Source organism: Electrophorus electricus, chromosome 11, assembly GCF_041902795.1.
Source record: "Electrophorus electricus isolate QZ-2024a chromosome 11, ASM4190279v1, whole genome shotgun sequence".
NCBI classification, from domain to species: Eukaryota; Metazoa; Chordata; class Actinopteri; order Gymnotiformes; family Gymnotidae; genus Electrophorus; species Electrophorus electricus.
Window position 1 is genome coordinate 2,435,432 of NC_137507.1, and position 16,159 is coordinate 2,451,590.

Here is a 16,159-nt window from a genome sequence, read left to right on the forward strand (position 1 = left end):
ATGAGCAAAAGTGTGTGTGTGTGTGTGTGTGTGTGTGTGCGGGCGCAATATAATACTGCATTTCACTGCTGGGTGATAGTTGCCTAAACCCACAATGCTAGCACTTCACACTGATGGAAATGAAGAGGAATTACAGTCCTGGCCAAACTGGTTGGCTCGCAGTTTCCCTTGTATTCTGGGAAACAAAGAAACACCAAACGGAGAATTTACCTCTGCGTTACACAGTTCTAGTTGTAAGGTGGCATTGACTTTGACATTGTAATAGCCAGCTGTCCGAACATGTGTTTTCAGCCACAGTTAATGTAGGTTGTTGTACTTTCACGCTGCTTTTTCAGCCTTCAAAAGGAAAACGTTTGTCCTTCAGACTTGTTTACTGAAGTAATGGGTCACTGTATGCCGTCTCGTCCCAAGGAATTGAAATGAAGCCATTTTTGAAGTCATTTTTTAATTAGACATAATACAAAAATACAAGGCTGCGTGTTTCTGCTCTCTACATCAGAATCACCCTCACATTTTAGAAACCTGTAATTCCAATCTTACAATAATTTGACTTAGCGTTGATTTATTTACTTGTGTTTTAACTTTCACCACCAAATAGATGTTTGCTAAAGTAATAATGATGACAAGAAGGTAATTGCAATCTATAAAATGTTCCATCATTGAGGGTTTATGTTGTTGTACAATTTGTTAGCAAAAAATTGTGCTTTGTTGGGAACACCAGGGATTAGGCCATAACCAGCGTTAAAATAGTCATGCTCTGTTTTGTCAGTATGGGATTCATTCAACATTGGCAGTTATACAGACATTCATTAAGGCTGGCAGACTTACTTAGCCTTGCAGTAGCGATGCTGGATTAAGTGTTGATATTTTTTTTTTTCCACTAGCAAAATTACTGTTTTGTTTTTGATATGAGTGGTGTGCGAGTTGTATTACTGGCTCTGCCGTTGGCTTTGTACGTGTTGGGGTTAACTGAGTAAGACTCACTGGAGAGAGGCCCAGATTGGTAGAGGCCGCTGTAGGGGTCGGGGTGTGTATGTGGGATGGGTCGGCTGGGTTTGGGGGCATGATGGGGTTCAGGGGTTCATGATCTGTCTGGGTCTGCCGTAGCCTGTCATTCCAGCTTGGGACGCCCCTTTGTTTGAGCCCATCTGCAAGCCGATAACGCTTTTCCCCGATTTCAGCTGGTCCTCGGAGAAATCCCGGCGGTTCTCCTGTGCTTTCCTAAAGAAGGACACAGAACAGGATTGCAGGACACATCTTCACCCAAAAAAAACCACCGCTATCACAGAGGTGTGTTACATAAGACCTGGAACAGTGTTTGTGTGTGTGATAGGAGGATTTGCCGTGACTCACTTGAAGAACCAGTCTGGGTTTCCACGGAAAGTTCCATCATCCTTAGTGACCGCAATGCTGCCGAGTGCCATCAGCGTTCTCTGCACGGCAGCCAAGTCTTTCCCTTTGAAAACAGAAAAGTATAGTCATTAGTCCAAGATTAGTTCTTAGTCCAAAGTCATTAGTCCAAGACTAGCTGACAAAGTCGGTATTAGCAGAGCCCACAGAAGACATAAACATCTTGGCTCGTTCACGGACCTGCCAGCGTTCGAGACCGATTTCCCGTGTGCTGAGATGTACGCCGATTTCCTCACCTTCCCAGAGGTCGACGGTCTGGAACATGTCGGTTTTGGTCACACCATACGCTTCCGCAGCGTTGAGGAACTGGGACACCTGCTCCATCTGTTTGAAGGCCATCGATGAGCTCTGAATCTTCTTCACGGGTTTGTCCGCATGATGCAAACTGTTGATGAGTTCGCTCAAGACCTGAGAGACACCAGGAGAAGGACTTCACACCGCTGCTGATGGACCACAAGGATGAACATCAGTCATGATGAGCCTTCTGCGGCTGTTTAAAGGGTCACTGAACACGTGTGATGCATAATGACGCCCTTTGCAAAGACCTTACTTAACATTAAATCGGCTGATAGAAGGCCGTCATGATCGCAAAGGATGTCATTATGCATTAATAAAGTCCTTACTTAACAAATCAACTGATAGACGCCCATGTGCAGATGCAGCCCTACTGAAGTCACTTTCAGTTTTGCTACTTCTGGTTAATACAATCAGAACAAGCGAGTTATATACTAGTATGCTAACTGGGTCCACAACCCTTATTTCTTTTGAGCCTGCTGACGACCCTACAAGTGTTCTAGCTGCATGAGTCTGCCGTGTCGGCAGTGAAACGAGCGGGACACGGTCACTCACGCATCCGTCCTTCAGCCAGTCCTGGAAGCCTTGCTTGCCCTCAGTGGGTTTGCCCACCCCTGAGCCACACTGGGCCATGATCCACTCAACCAGACGCTGCTCCAGGTCGGGGTCATACTTCCTGTCAATCTTGTCCTGCACCTGACGGCTCAGCCCGTAAGACGGACCCTTGTTGGCCATTCCTCCTGTTCCCTGCGCCGCACAGGGATGAAAACGGAGCTCGTGGTCATGTATGCCGGGGCAAGCGTGCGCATGCCACCTAACCGTGGTTCTTGTGCCAGCTGCTTCTGTTTAAAAGGCATTTGTGGTATTAACCCTGAAATTGGCAGAAGTAAATGTGTGATTGATGATAGAATGGTGTCAGAGTAAAACCCAGGAAGAGGCACTGTCTGCTTATCCACAGTCTGAGGAGTGCTGTAATTTAAGGCTGTTCTCAAAATAAATTTCTCATTTACAACAGCGCAAATTACATTATGAATGTAATGGCTATATAAACACAGATAACTAGCACTGTTAACCTAAAATTTAGCATGCTAGTTTACATTATCCCCAACATTTAAAAGAGCTCTCTGTTAAGAGGGTATCAGATCAGTCACATCGTGAGTGCAGCCCTAGTCGGGCATCTGCTGCTTAAAACAGATGTTACTCTGAACCATAAGCCAATCGCAAAACAGCCAGCAACGTGAACGCAAGCTGCCACAACACAACACAGGCGACATTATCCCACACATCATGCACATAACCAGGTGCGTTCTTGCTAAATCGATCGATCGATCATTTCCAACGTTCTGACATTAAGGCCTTAAGAGCTTTACTCTGAACAGCTTTTCAACCCTTTTTGCATGTAAATATATGAATTTAAGCTCTCAAATTTGAGTGGTTGGTCATATTGAGTTCACTCAAACTGAGCAGCTGTTCAAGGGGAAGCCCCGGGAGCCTGTACAAGCACACTCGTCTGCATCCTAGTTCCGGACACGCGCAGGCAGCAGTACGGTCACCTGGGCTGCCATCTTCACGTCTGGGTACCGCTGCTGTCTGGGCCTGGAGGTCAAAGGTTGCGCAAGATCACACAGGTCAAACCTTCTGGAGCTCGCACAACACAACATAAAAAAACCAAAAAAAAAAACCACGGCCTTCCTGTTTGACTTCCTTGAATGTGTGACGTTTGCCAGTGTGAACACACACAGTTGACATTGTGTAAATCGGCTGATATAAGGAGTCAGGCTGGTGCTGTCTGGGCCAGAAACACCACAGAAACAAGTCCCTCCCTTCCTGTCTGCAGATTAGATTTTGTTTCAGATGTGAACAAGCCCGACTGTTTTACAGAGGTTGCACTGGTGCGTATCTTTAGCTACCTGTGTCCTTGCTGTTCAGTTAGCAGTAGTCTAATATTCTGACTGCTGTGGTTCTCCAGACTGCATGTTCTATACAGATGCAGGTTCTGTATTCTGCACCTTGGTGCTGTGGGTTTCTCTTGCTGTTGGCCACAGGGAAGTAACAGAACACGCCCTGACTCACAACCTGGTGTTCAGTGGAAGCTGTGCAGAGTACAGAGACCATTTCAGTGGTGGGTTTATGTGTATGTGAGAGAGAGAGAGAGAGAAAGTTGAATATTAGAGTATTTTATTGCCTTGTTTTTCTTTTTTTCCCTTTATTTCCGCTGCTGCCATAGTTACAGACTTGGCAGCTGCCAACCATGCTGGGTGGAGGGAAGAAAAAGGCAGGCAGGGAGAGAAACTCTTATCCGGCTGAGATCCTGTGAACCGTGACTGAAAACATGACGTAATGATGCCAGGCGTGGAGTGGGGCGGAACACGGGGGCTTCATCTCCCACAACAGAGCTACCGCTCAAGATCTGCTAGTGCGGCACCACTCTTAGAGAAATGCCCTCCGTCCACGAGTGCCGCGTCAGTTAGAGAGCTGCAGGTCTTCAGAAGGCTTCCTTGATGCTTCAGAGCACATCCTCAAAACCTAGAGACTCTTGTCTTGTTGGCTCTTAACTTTTACGTGTCTTGCTTTCTTGTCCTTCAAAGGACGACCCTGTGTTTATGGGTGGCAGTAAAGATCAGTCCAGCTGACTGAGATGAGTCTTTGGAGGTCTGCTTCTCAAAGCCTGGAGAGTTCCGAAGTTTACTTTGGCCATCTGGTCTGTGTACTACATGTCGGCTAGCGATCGTGTGTGTGTGTGTGTGTGTGTGTGTGTGTGTGTGTGTGTGTGTGCGCGCGCGCGCGCGCGCGCGCGCGAGCATGCATGCATCTAGTAGACAGTTAAGCATAATGGGCCTCACTGGCAAATTAATTCCCAGTTAAAGGCCTTTTATGGCATTCATTTGATTTGCCTTGTCAGTTCTGTTTTGAAACAGCAGCTGCTGAATCCAGAGAGTGAATCCAATGTCAAAGATCCCAGTGCTGTAATTTCAAAAGTTACATATTTACATATCAGCAGAGGCAGGAGTACAGAGTGTGACGAGTAACATGGCGAGGTTCTTTAGAAATTTGCATCGGGGTAAACTGTTGACTGACATGAGCTTGTAAATTCTTGAACATTAACAATAAGACAGATGGCTTCAGAAGTAAGTATTAACCACAATATAAATTGGAATTTACAGAACTTTTGTTCAACTAGTATAAACAATAAGGCAAGAAATCTAACATTGTCACCTTTTCCTACCAGTCTAAGAATATAAGGTAGAATATTTTAAACCATTAGGTGATGCATTTTTCATACTATCTACGTAATGTTCATGTTTAAAACCGTAGCTGTATCTTCAAAGGAACTGGAACACACCACATCCTAGCACAGCCTGGCATCAGAGACCATTCTGAACAGAGACTTGGTACGAACTAGCCCGCAGCAGAAAAACTCAACATGAAGACTTGATACTTCGAGATTCCAACAGACGGGTGTCAGCCCCAACATAAAGCCTTAACAATAATGAATGTCTTTAAATCCCCCAGGGCATTAACCATGGTGCCTGAGAAAGTTGAAAAACGTTGCCCACATTCGCTCAGACATCTTTCAGTGGGAGGATAGGAAACGCATACTCACTGTGGGTAAGGGTTAGGGTGAAGATCCGTTCCTCAGCACAGTCAGGAAGACGTGTGTGTTTGCAAGTGTGCGTGCGTGGGTGTCCGGGCGCGTCCGTTTTATGCAAACCCCGGAGTCCTCCCTCCGAGACGAGCGCACTCGGAAGAGTGGCAATGACTTCACCAGTGGAGAACTAGCAACAGACAGCGCCCGCGGACAGAGAGCGAGTGAGAGGAGAGGAAACTTTGACCGTATAAGGACATGGGCTTTTTCTCTGGACCTTCCTCTCTTGCGCTCTCTCCCTCCCACTGTCCATCCCTTGCCCTGCCCTTTTTTCCTGCTCTTTCTTTCCTCCTCTGCTGAAGAAGGGAGCCCTTATTTGGGAAGACGCTGGGAAGTGGAGAGGATTCCGGCCAAGAACCTTCTGGTTCGGTCAGGGGGAAGAATTCTCCAAATACCTCACCGCACCACTTCATCGGCTCGGGCCAGGGAGGAACAGAGAGGGGAGCAGGCATGCAGGCCTCGAGATGGACAAAGTGTTAGGAAGTGTTAGGAAGAGACGGGAACGAAGACGGAACGGCCACTGGCTCAAAAAGAACTGGACAAAAAACACCTCATAGGTTTAATGACAGCCGAGTGACTTCAGAAGTTAAAAGTCACCCTTCTACAATGGAGAGGGTGACTAGGAAGGAAAGATGTCAGCAGACAAGTATGTGCAGAAGAAATACGGTTTGCTTTAGAGAGGATGACGGAGAAGGAAGGAGTGCAGCCAGGGGAGAGTGTTGTAGACAGAAGCGAGATTAATTTGACTTCTCCTCCACAGCACTAACAAACCCTTTTATGTACACAACACTCCACCCACAGCATGAGTGCAAATGATTAAGGTACAGAAGACTTGCAAACACTTATGATCTGCTGGGGGCCAGATCACCCAGGAGCAGGCCGCACTGAGCCCAAAGACACAGGAAAGCTTTTGCACAGGGATGCCTGCATTTCATCTTTGGCTACATGGGAAACACAGCAACTGTGGTCATAAGCAGGACAGCTTTTACACAAATACTTACCTGAAAGATGAACCGTCATCCAGAAATAGTTCTCAGTAGACATTTACAAAATCCCAATTTAGGTCAAAATGTTACAGGCAAATTTGCATCATGGAAACGTACAAATTATGATTTTTGGTCTATGCATCTTTTTAAAGACAAGCAATATTTTAAAAAAGTGAAGTGTAAATAACAAAGTTATTGTTCACCTGTTAGTTCTTAATTAAAAGTTCAATGTAACTGATATTCATTTCTCTGGTGAATATATCTTGATAGCCAAAAAGCTATCAGTATAGTATATGCTTTTAATAGACTAACAGCAACAGGCCCAAGTTTGTTTAATAACTGAAAAAAAAACAAAGAAAACCAAAATATGTAATTCCAGTGTCATTTTCTATAAAACTGACATGTTGACTTATTTTATTCATAGAAATCCAGACTTTAGCTAGCTAACATTAGCTAAATCTTAGTTGCCTAACTAACTATCAAGTTGTACGTATACGTCTTGACGATGCTTCCAGCACGGTGAAGAGGGAGGCTGGGCTTTTCCCCTCCGGCTCAGGCCGTGTAATGTTACGTAAAGCGATCCATCTGTCTGCAGAGCAGGACGGTCATTGCTTTTCCAGACAGTTCTGCTTCTGAAACTGCTTATCTAGAACTATGGGGCTCCGGCTTTCAGATGGGTGACACACACACAAAAAAGTGTTTTCTCTCTTCTTTTTTTTTTTCCTTTTTCTGATTTGCCAAATAAATTTGTTCATCATTTACAAAAGTCTGATCTGACTTTCATTTGCTTTTGATTTAAACATAAACAGTTGAAATATTGACCAATTATGGACGGAACTAAAGATCAGTTACAACAAACTTAATCTGAACAAAAATGCTAATGTTTATTTATCAGGCAGATCGAAACGGACCAGGACGGCCTTAAAATAGACCAAAAATGGCACCTTTTTATAGACCTGTCTAAGTCAGGCAAGCAAAGGCTAAGGCCAAAGCAGAACTTCAGGAGCATGAAACATAACATCTGTAATATATCATGAAACATAGAGTATGACTGTATGTAATGCTGTAGAGCAGCTGAAACTTGCAGGGAGCTTTGGGATAAACGGAATGTCTCGTAACAATAAATATGAGGGTCTTCTCCTCCAGTGCAGTCCTCACTGGCGCAATCTTGGCAGATATTTTGTAAACGGGCTTGTTTGACATGAGAGGTCTTTTTTCTTTTTCAGGCTTCTGTGCTGCAAATGCAGGACACATGGAACAAGTTAAGACTATTTGCTCTGTAGACCAGAAGGCTGATCAAAGACGATACATTGTTCAGTACTTCAATTCAGTACCTTTTTCTTTTGTCTTCTTCTCCCTAATAAATATTAAACATATAAGACAACTGGCTGTTTAGTAACGTGCTTACTTTTATTTTAAAAGGATTACAATACAATTCGATTGCACCCCAGTGCTGCTGAATTTTCAGTTGCGGGGCCAGTGGAAATTTGAATGATGATGTGTGCTTTACTTCAAAGAGCAAGAAACAATTTTGCAGCCATTTCCTGTTTCAGAATGTTCCCTGTATGATCTGCATGGGATAAGCGGTAGATTGTTAAGACGCTTGCAGCCAGAGGGGAATGTCGAGAGTAAATCTCTGAAGGCTATCCTTCTCTGAGTGCTACCCAGAACACTCATGAATATTAGGATTATTCAAAGTGCACTTCGGGAAATTTGCTTTGGCTGGTCAGCGAACTAGAATGTTCTCTCTCTCTCTCTCTCTCTCTCTCTCTCTCTCTCTCTCTCTCTCTCTCTCATTCTTATTGTTGTCATTCTCCTTCTTCCTTCCTCCCCCCCTTTCTCTCTCTCTCTCTCTCTCTCTCTCTCTCTCTCTCTCTCTCTCTCTCTCTACCACACACACATGTTGTGATTCTCATGCCGGATCCCGTAAGGTCACAGTGAGTAACCTTAGATCAAAATATTTAGTGTCTAAAGCCTCACAAAGCCAAAGAAAATCATAATCATAAACAAAATTGTGTTATGTAATGTTGGAATCATGTATGCCCTCTGCTGCATCACTGCATAATGGCAGATATCTCGCTATCTAACCAGCAGAAAAAATTCACTGCAGTGGCCCAGTGGCCTGCCACAGTAAGGAACTGAGAGTACCCAGATCAGTTCCAGTTATCAGCAGGGACCCCACTGCAGACAAGCACCACTCTTCACTACTATTGTTCACAATAGAGTAAAGTGCTACTGTGCACCATATTAAAGTGTTACTGTTCACCAGATTGTGTCTGTAGAAGCTATTTTTTTTAAAGTTTGTATACATATTTTTTGTATTTCCTGTTTGTATCTTAATAAAGAGAGTGACAAAAAAAAGAAAATAAAATGTTTATATATATATATATATATATATATATATATATATAATTTTTTTTTTGGGGGGGGGCATATATTCATGGAACACTAAGTGGATGGTCCTCACCCTTTGACCTTTGGTACTTCTTGCTTGGTTGCCCTTTCACCCTCTCCGTTCAGACCACAGAGTGTTGGTGTCTGGAAGAAGTTGAGGCAGTGTGGTCTGCGGGGAGGAGACAATAGCCTATATATATATATATATATATATATATGAGAGAGAGAGAGAGAGAGAGAGAGAGAGAGAGAGAGAGAGAGAGAGAGAGAGAGAGAGAGAGAGCAAGTGAAGGAGACGGGCGCGAGAGCGGAGAGAACCAATCGGTGTGAGCCAAGCTGGGGCAACATTCCGGGCTGAGCGCCAGGTGTGAGAAAACACCATCACCGCCAGGTCACAGCACCCAACCACAGGAGGTGAAAATGAGAGAGAGAGAGAGAGAGAGAGAGAGAGAGAGAGAGAGAGAGAGAGAGAGAGAGAGAGAGAGAGAGAGAGAGAGAGAGAGAGAGAGAGAGAGAGAGAGCTCCCAGTCCCAGAGCATCCTGCTGAAAAATGGAGAGGAGAAGAAGCCAGCTGCGGGGATTCTTGGTGATCATGTTTTATTTTGTTTGTTTAGTAACACTCAGAGAGTAAAAAGGAGGTTCTGTGTCATATTCCTGACTCCCAATCCCTTCCTCTAATCCCAGACCCAGTGGAAGTGTGACACTCCCATTTAATTATTCACACTTGCTTAAAGGTAACTCTCATTGAAAATGTCTTGTTGCTATTGTTGCTAATGCAACAGTTTCAGTCAAAAACGTCATTCACATAAAGTAAAACACCCAGTATGACCACACACCCAGTATGATCGCACACCCAGTATGATCACCCAGTATGATCACACACCCATTATGACCACACACCCAGTATGTTCAACCTAGTATGATCACACACCTTGGCTGATGTTCTGTTTGTTCCCCTGTTTAGTTTCACTTAGAGTTACAAACTTAAACGTAAATGTAACAGTTATTGAATTTGAAGTCAACCTGCTGCAGGCCTTGTTCACACCAGTCACCATTACAAACACTGTTTCAGAGGAATATGAGGTCAGTTTCTCTTTCAGAGTTATCACTTTTCTAAAGGAGAGGTAAGGGCACAGATGGAACTGGGATCTTATAGAGGATCTTATGAAAGATCTATTTTTCATTATTTTTACGTCAGTACTCTTAAGATATGAAACAGTATTGGGTGTGCATTACTACACATTACTATTACTACTACATTAAAACATTCATTTTTAATTTCTTAAACATTAACACACAACAGAAATTCCTACTCCACAATTTGACCCCCAGCCATCATTCTTTAGTTAATTAACCTGTTCGTATATATTAACAAACTATGAGCAAGTATGACATATATTTAGATATCTAAAAACAGTCGTGTAAAAACAATTACAATGGTGCATAAAACCTTTACTAAAGCCTTAACACTTTATCAACATATTCATCAGGATTTATTTTTATTAAATCGGGATTATTTTGGATTTAGTTATAGTTGCACTGAAAGGCCAAATCCAATTGATCTGTGCTATTAATAACAGTTACTATCGCCATCTATTGGGCATTTAAAAAAACTGCAATTTACGAAAACTTGATGCATGAAACATTAGTTCAAATTAATTTGTTTTATAATAGCACTCTATTACATACAAGAAGTCGAATTGACAATTCAATGATCCTATTATAAATTCTGTGTTAGGATTCATAAATCTAAATATTTACATTTAGAGCGTTTATCTGATGCTTTTATCCAAAGCGACTTAAAATTATGACTGAGTACAACTTGAGTCATTGAGGGTTAAGGGTCTTGCTCAGGGGCCCAACAGTGGCAGTTGTGGGACTTGAACTGGCAACCTTCTGATTACTAGTCAAGTACCTTTACCACTTGTAATAAAGCGAATTTATTGTAACCATTTATTGGAATTATTATTTTCATTTTCAGAATTTAATCAAATTCAAAAGAGAAAATACATTTGGATTAGATTAGGGAAGATAGTCTGGATAATCTGGATAGTCTGGATAGTCTAAATAGTCTGAATAGTTAGGATAATCTGGATAATGTGGATAGTCTGAATAGTCTGGATAATATGGATAATCTGGATAGTCTGAATAGTCTGGATAATCTGGATAGTCTAAATAGTCTGGATAATATGGATAATATGGATAGTCTGAATAGTCTGGATAATATGGATAATATGGATAGTCTGAATAGTCTGGATAATCTGGATAATCTGGATAGTCCGAATAGTCTGGATAATATGGATAATCTGGATAGTCAGCAAATACCAAAGACTAAATTCTACATTTAGATTTTGCTTTGAAGCTGGAAAAGCCTTTTCTTAAGTCTTAACTGCCACCATCACTTTAAATGACATCAAATCTTATTACCAAGTATTTGTTTGTAAATATATATATTAACCACCAGGGGGTGGTAAAGTACAATTTATTTTGTTCGAAAGCTGAACATTATATTGCCTCAATTTTATTTATTTATTTATTTGCGATAGATAACCTGGAACTATCTGGAATAAAGAAATAAACTGAATTTGTAATCATGGACCCTTTATAGGACAGAATGGAATAATAGAAGAAGATGAAAAAATTCTTCTGAGCACCTGAAGGTGCAGCCTGAGTAGCTTGTTCAAGATGGACAAAAACAGAAAAAAGAAAATGAGATTTCAAGAGCCAACATATGGGAGGAGTGGAGAGAAATATGCTCGGTGCTGTTACCTTGGAAACGCAGCTGTTTCAGTTATGACCTCCACATACTTCCAGCACAAGCCTTGATCTGGCCTGCAATCCTTCCAACTGATCTGAAGTCTGTGACAAGTGTAGAAAGAATACAGAACATATGAACAAATACACAAGCACTGAACCCTGGTCAGCAGTGCCACACCTCAGTGGGATGAGCAAAAGGGGTCAAGGGAATTCCTGGAGAGCCTGGGTCAAGAGTGGGTGTGGCTGAATGGAGGGGGCGTGGTGAATGCCCCCAGCTAGACACCTACACACCACGCCAGGGGCAGAAGGGCGGAGGGCAGGGAAGGACCTGTGGAGGTGCAGGTAGAAGGTTGAGGTTGGATGAGCCGCGGGGTGTCCGAGATCAGCAGCCACCTCACAGGAGGAAAAAGGTGATTCTTTTTGTGTGAAAGCACATAAAGGATTTACTCCACCCATCCAGTGAAGAAAGCTAAATGACACACACTAAACAACACATGTTGAGGATCAACAGAAGTGTTCTGAGAAGGTCACGTGATGTTCGTCGGTGCATCTGCAGTCTGATGTTGCTAAGTGACGACTCCTGGAAGTGACGAGTCCCGGCAGCTCCTGGATGGTTGCCGTTGGAACACAGTGATCAACTTTTAGGGGGTTTTGAGGATTTAACATTGTGCTGAAAGTCAAAGGCTTTCCACTATGCCAGACACGACACAATAACATCACTAAACAATCTTTAGTGGTCATCTTGCTAAGCAAAATGATGTAAACAACAGACTGCATAAGGGGCTTGAAGGTACAACCAGACAAGTAACTACACCCAGGCCTGAAGCTACACCCAGGCACGAAGCTACAACCAGACATGTACCTACACCCAGCCCCGAAGCTACACCCAGGCACGAAGCTACAACCAGACATGTACCTACACCCAGGCCCGAAGCTACACCCAGGCACGAAGCTACAACCAGACATGTACCTACACCCAGGCCCAAAGCTACACCCAGGCACGAAGCTACAACCAGACATGTACCTACACCCAGGCCCGAAGCTACACCCAGGCACGAAGCTACAACCAGACATGTAACTACACCCAGGCCCGAAGCTATACCCAGGCACGAAGCTACAACCAGACATGTACCTACACCCAGCTCCGAAGCTACACCCAGGCACAAAGCTACAACCAGACATGTACCTACACCCAGCCCCGAAGCTACACCCAGGCACAAAGCTACAACCAGACATGTACCTACACCCAGGCCCGAAGCTACACTCAGGCACGAAGCTACAACCAGACATGTACCTACACCCAGCCCCGAAGCTACACCCAGGCACAAAGCTACAACCAGACATGTACCTACACCCAGGCCCGAAGCTACACCCAGGCACAAACCTACAACCAGACATGTACCTACACCCAGCTCCGAAGCTACACCCAGGCCTGAAGCTACACCCAGGCACGAAGCTACAACCAGACATGTACCTACACCCAGGCCCAAAGCTACACCCAGGCACGAAGCTACAACCAGACATGTACCTACACCCAGGCCCGAAGCTACACCCAGGCATGTACCTACACCCAGGCCTGAAGCTACACCCAGCCCCGAAGCTACACCCAGGCACAAAGCTACACCCAGACATGTACCTACACCCAGGCCTGAAGCTACACCCAGGCATGTAAAGACACAGTAACACACTAGCCTCTGTATCAGGGGGTGACTGTCTCCATCACACTGCCTTCCTTTTCAGGGAGTCTCTGTCACATTGTCTTCTCATTTAGGGGTGAGTGTCTCACTGTCCTCAACTTAGGGGAGCACACCTGTGTGCTTCACACACCCCGTGTGTCCTCCCATATCACCCACCCCTCATCCAGGGTCCCTCACGCCCCTGACCATGGGAGGTCACACGGGGTGATGGTCTTCATCACACTTTAAGGCTTTAAGGTCTTAAGATGCCAGAATCTCCAGGCTTCAATGTGCTTACATTTATACATGTCATTTACTGACCAGTCCTTCTTCCAAAGTGATGAAACAACCCGTCACAGACTGGACCATCTTTGACCAACTGTAGATTAAAATGTTGTTACGGTAGTTGCGGTTTCGGTTTAATCCTCGGTTTAGTTTCATTTAGTTTGGTTTGGTTGTTTGTTGAAATGGAAACTGCAGAACAACATGGATATACTTTTCTAAAGTTGTTTTTCCAGGATTCTTATAAAAATACAAACCCACAAACTGCTGACACTACTGAGACACATTGCTTATTAACTGTCAGTTAATAAGCAATGTGTATCTTTAGTCTCAAATTCAGACAAAAATCTGCTGTGTAGAATTTACAACCAATGCATTATTCTAAGAATAATGGAATTTACAAAGTGATATTTATAGTCTAGAGTCCTGCACAGTTTAGTTCTGTGTAGTTTAGAGTCCTGCACAGTCTAGAGTCCTGCACAGTTTAGTTCTGTGTAGTTTAGAGTCCTGCACAGTCTAGAGTCTTGCACAGTTTAGTTCTGTGTAGTTTAGAGTCCTGCACAGTCTAGAGTCCTGCACAGTCAAGTCCTATACAGTTTAGTCCTGTGTAATTTAGAGTCCTGCACAGTCAAGTCCTGTACAGTCTAGAGTCCTGCACAGTTTAGTTCTGTGTAGTTTAGAGTCCTGCACAGTCTAGAGTCCTGCACAGTTGAATCCTGCACAGACGAGTCCTGCACACTTTAGTTCTGCGTAGGTTAGAGTCCTGCACAGTCTAGAGTCCTGCACAGTTGAGTCCTGTACAGACGAGTCCTGCACAGTTTAGTTCTGTGTAGTTTAGAGTCCTGCACAGTCTAGAGTCCTGCACAGTTTAGTTCTGTGTAGTTTAGAGTCCTGTACAGTCTAGAGTCCTGCACAGTTTAGTTCTGTGTAGTTTAGAGTCCTGCACAGTCTAGACTCCTCCACAGTCGGGTCCTGTACAGTCTAGAGTCCTGCACAGTTTAGTTCTGTGTAGTTTAGAGTCCTGCACAGTCTAGAGTCCTGCACAGTTGAGTCCTGCACAGACGAGTCCTGCACACTTTAGTTCTGCGTAGGTTAGAGTCCTACACAGTCTAGAGTCCTGCACAGTTGAGTCCTGTACAGACAAGTCCTGCAGTTTACTTCTGCGTAGTTTAGAGTCCTGCACAGTTGAGTCCTGCACAGACGAGTCCTGCATACTTTAGTTCTGCGTAGGTTAGAGTCCTGCACAGTCTAGAGTCCTGCACAGTTGAGTCCTGTACAGACAAGTCCTGCACAGTTTACTTCTGCGTAGTTTAGAGTCCTGGAGATGCCCAGACCTGGAGTTGCCCAGCCCTGGAGATACCCAACCCTGGAAATGCCCACATCTGGAGGTGCCCACATCTGGAGATGCTCAGACCTGGAGATGCCCAGACCTGGAGGTGCCCACATCTGGAGGTGCCCAGACCTGGAGGAGCCCAGCTCTGCAGAACAAAGCTCGAGCCGTAATCCAACACTGCTTGCTACAACGTCCAGATGCCCCCGAAAGGACTGATAAGTGTGGATGAGGGATGAAACTTAATCCTGCAGATTGGTAGATGTCCAGGTATAGGGTTTCACAGCCCTGGTAAACATTACAGTCTATGGATTAGTGATCTAGTAAAGTTGTTTTGAAAAACATAAATACATTAGAAATAGCTATGATAATATTTAAGTATTGATTGAATTCAATTAAATTTTAAATGTTTTGTTTTATCTACAAGGGTTAAACCCAAAGCCTAGGACTGGTGATAAAAGTGAAACAAAGTTCCAGAACCCCCTCACTAATTTCCCACTGGGTACAGAACATTTATGAAAGGATTTAACTTGACCCAAGAGGATATTTGTGGAAAGAGTCATAAAAGGCACGGGGACACCATGAGCAGCGACTCTTACGCAGACCTAGGGAATGTCAGCGTCTCTCGTCGTTTTACGGTGTCTTGGTGCATTCTTGGCTGCACGTTTTTCAAGCACAGCACATATTCCCTTCTTTGGTCTTTTAATCAGAGAGCTCAGGGACCAATTTGCAGAGCACAGGCCGCGTTTACTGGTCCGAAGGTTGCCTAATTTCCAGGAAACCAGCCTGCAGTGCAATCTGCTGATGGTCTGGAAGCGATTTGTTCAAGCACGCAACAAGCGTGTGAATAGAGACTGCCTTTTAAAAAGCTGCACTGCGTCGTCAGGACAACAGCGCACGTGTCTAGGAAGCAGGTGCTGGCTGCATTCTGCGCTCCCCTTTTCCGTTTCCGAGTGGAAGGTCAACACCTGGATCTATTCGTCCTGTACAGGTCACACACTGTCAGTGACTCCGCCATGCATCATCTCAGCTATTGGAGCTTCATCGGCCAGACACTTAGCTCCATAACAAACAGCAAACTAAGGTGACCACAATAAAACCCGGAAAGACAGACAGGAAACACAGATGGTTAGGTGATTACTGCAGACTAATTTTAGTGACATTTTTAGTTGCATTCTTTTAGGAAATATATCCCCGAAAATATAGCCCAGAGTCTCCTAATGAAGCTACGAGAAAGCGGCCCGCAGACCGTAAACCGATGTCGCATTTCTAGTGGGCGTCCGCATTTGCTTCGCGTTTGGTTAACAGCATGTGCAAGCCATTCTCTCTCCTTCAGCGTGCGTCACGGTACAGCGTGCATGAAACGCGTTTGCGCAATGAGCCC

General features: G+C 44.2%; 1 protein-coding gene across 2 annotated transcripts; it reads right to left on the reverse strand.

The window, feature by feature from the left end:
- Window positions 1-428: 428 nt before the first annotated feature.
- tagln (transgelin) lies at window positions 429-5,483 on the reverse strand. 2 transcript variants are annotated; one of them, XM_081723591.1, is made up of 6 exons: window positions 5,309-5,483; window positions 3,258-3,300; window positions 2,260-2,451; window positions 1,647-1,818; window positions 1,354-1,456; window positions 429-1,221 (listed from the first exon to the last, which is right to left on the reverse strand). In XM_081723591.1, exons 2-6 carry the CDS (start codon window positions 3,267-3,269, stop codon window positions 1,074-1,076), a joined length of 627 nt encoding a protein of 208 aa, XP_081579717.1. In that variant the 5' UTR covers window positions 3,270-3,300; window positions 5,309-5,483; the 3' UTR covers window positions 429-1,073. The 2 variants fall into 2 exon arrangements, with proteins under 2 accessions (XP_081579717.1, XP_026874913.3); XM_027019112.3 differs by lacking the exon at window positions 3,258-3,300 and having other exon boundaries at window positions 5,309-5,479.
- Between the last annotated feature and the right edge of the window lie 10,676 nt (window positions 5,484-16,159).

What these genes read in the sequence shown, in the direction of transcription:
- tagln (XM_081723591.1), bottom strand. An exon ending in ACTGGCTGAAGGACGGATGC is followed by an intron (nt 1,819 to 2,259) that starts GTGAGTGACCGT and finishes GGTGTCTCTCAG; the next exon opens with GTCTTGAGCGAACTCATCAA. An exon ending in GACCGTCGACCTCTGGGAAG is followed by an intron (nt 1,457 to 1,646) that starts GTGAGGAAATCG and finishes CTGTTTTCAAAG; the next exon opens with GGAAAGACTTGGCTGCCGTG.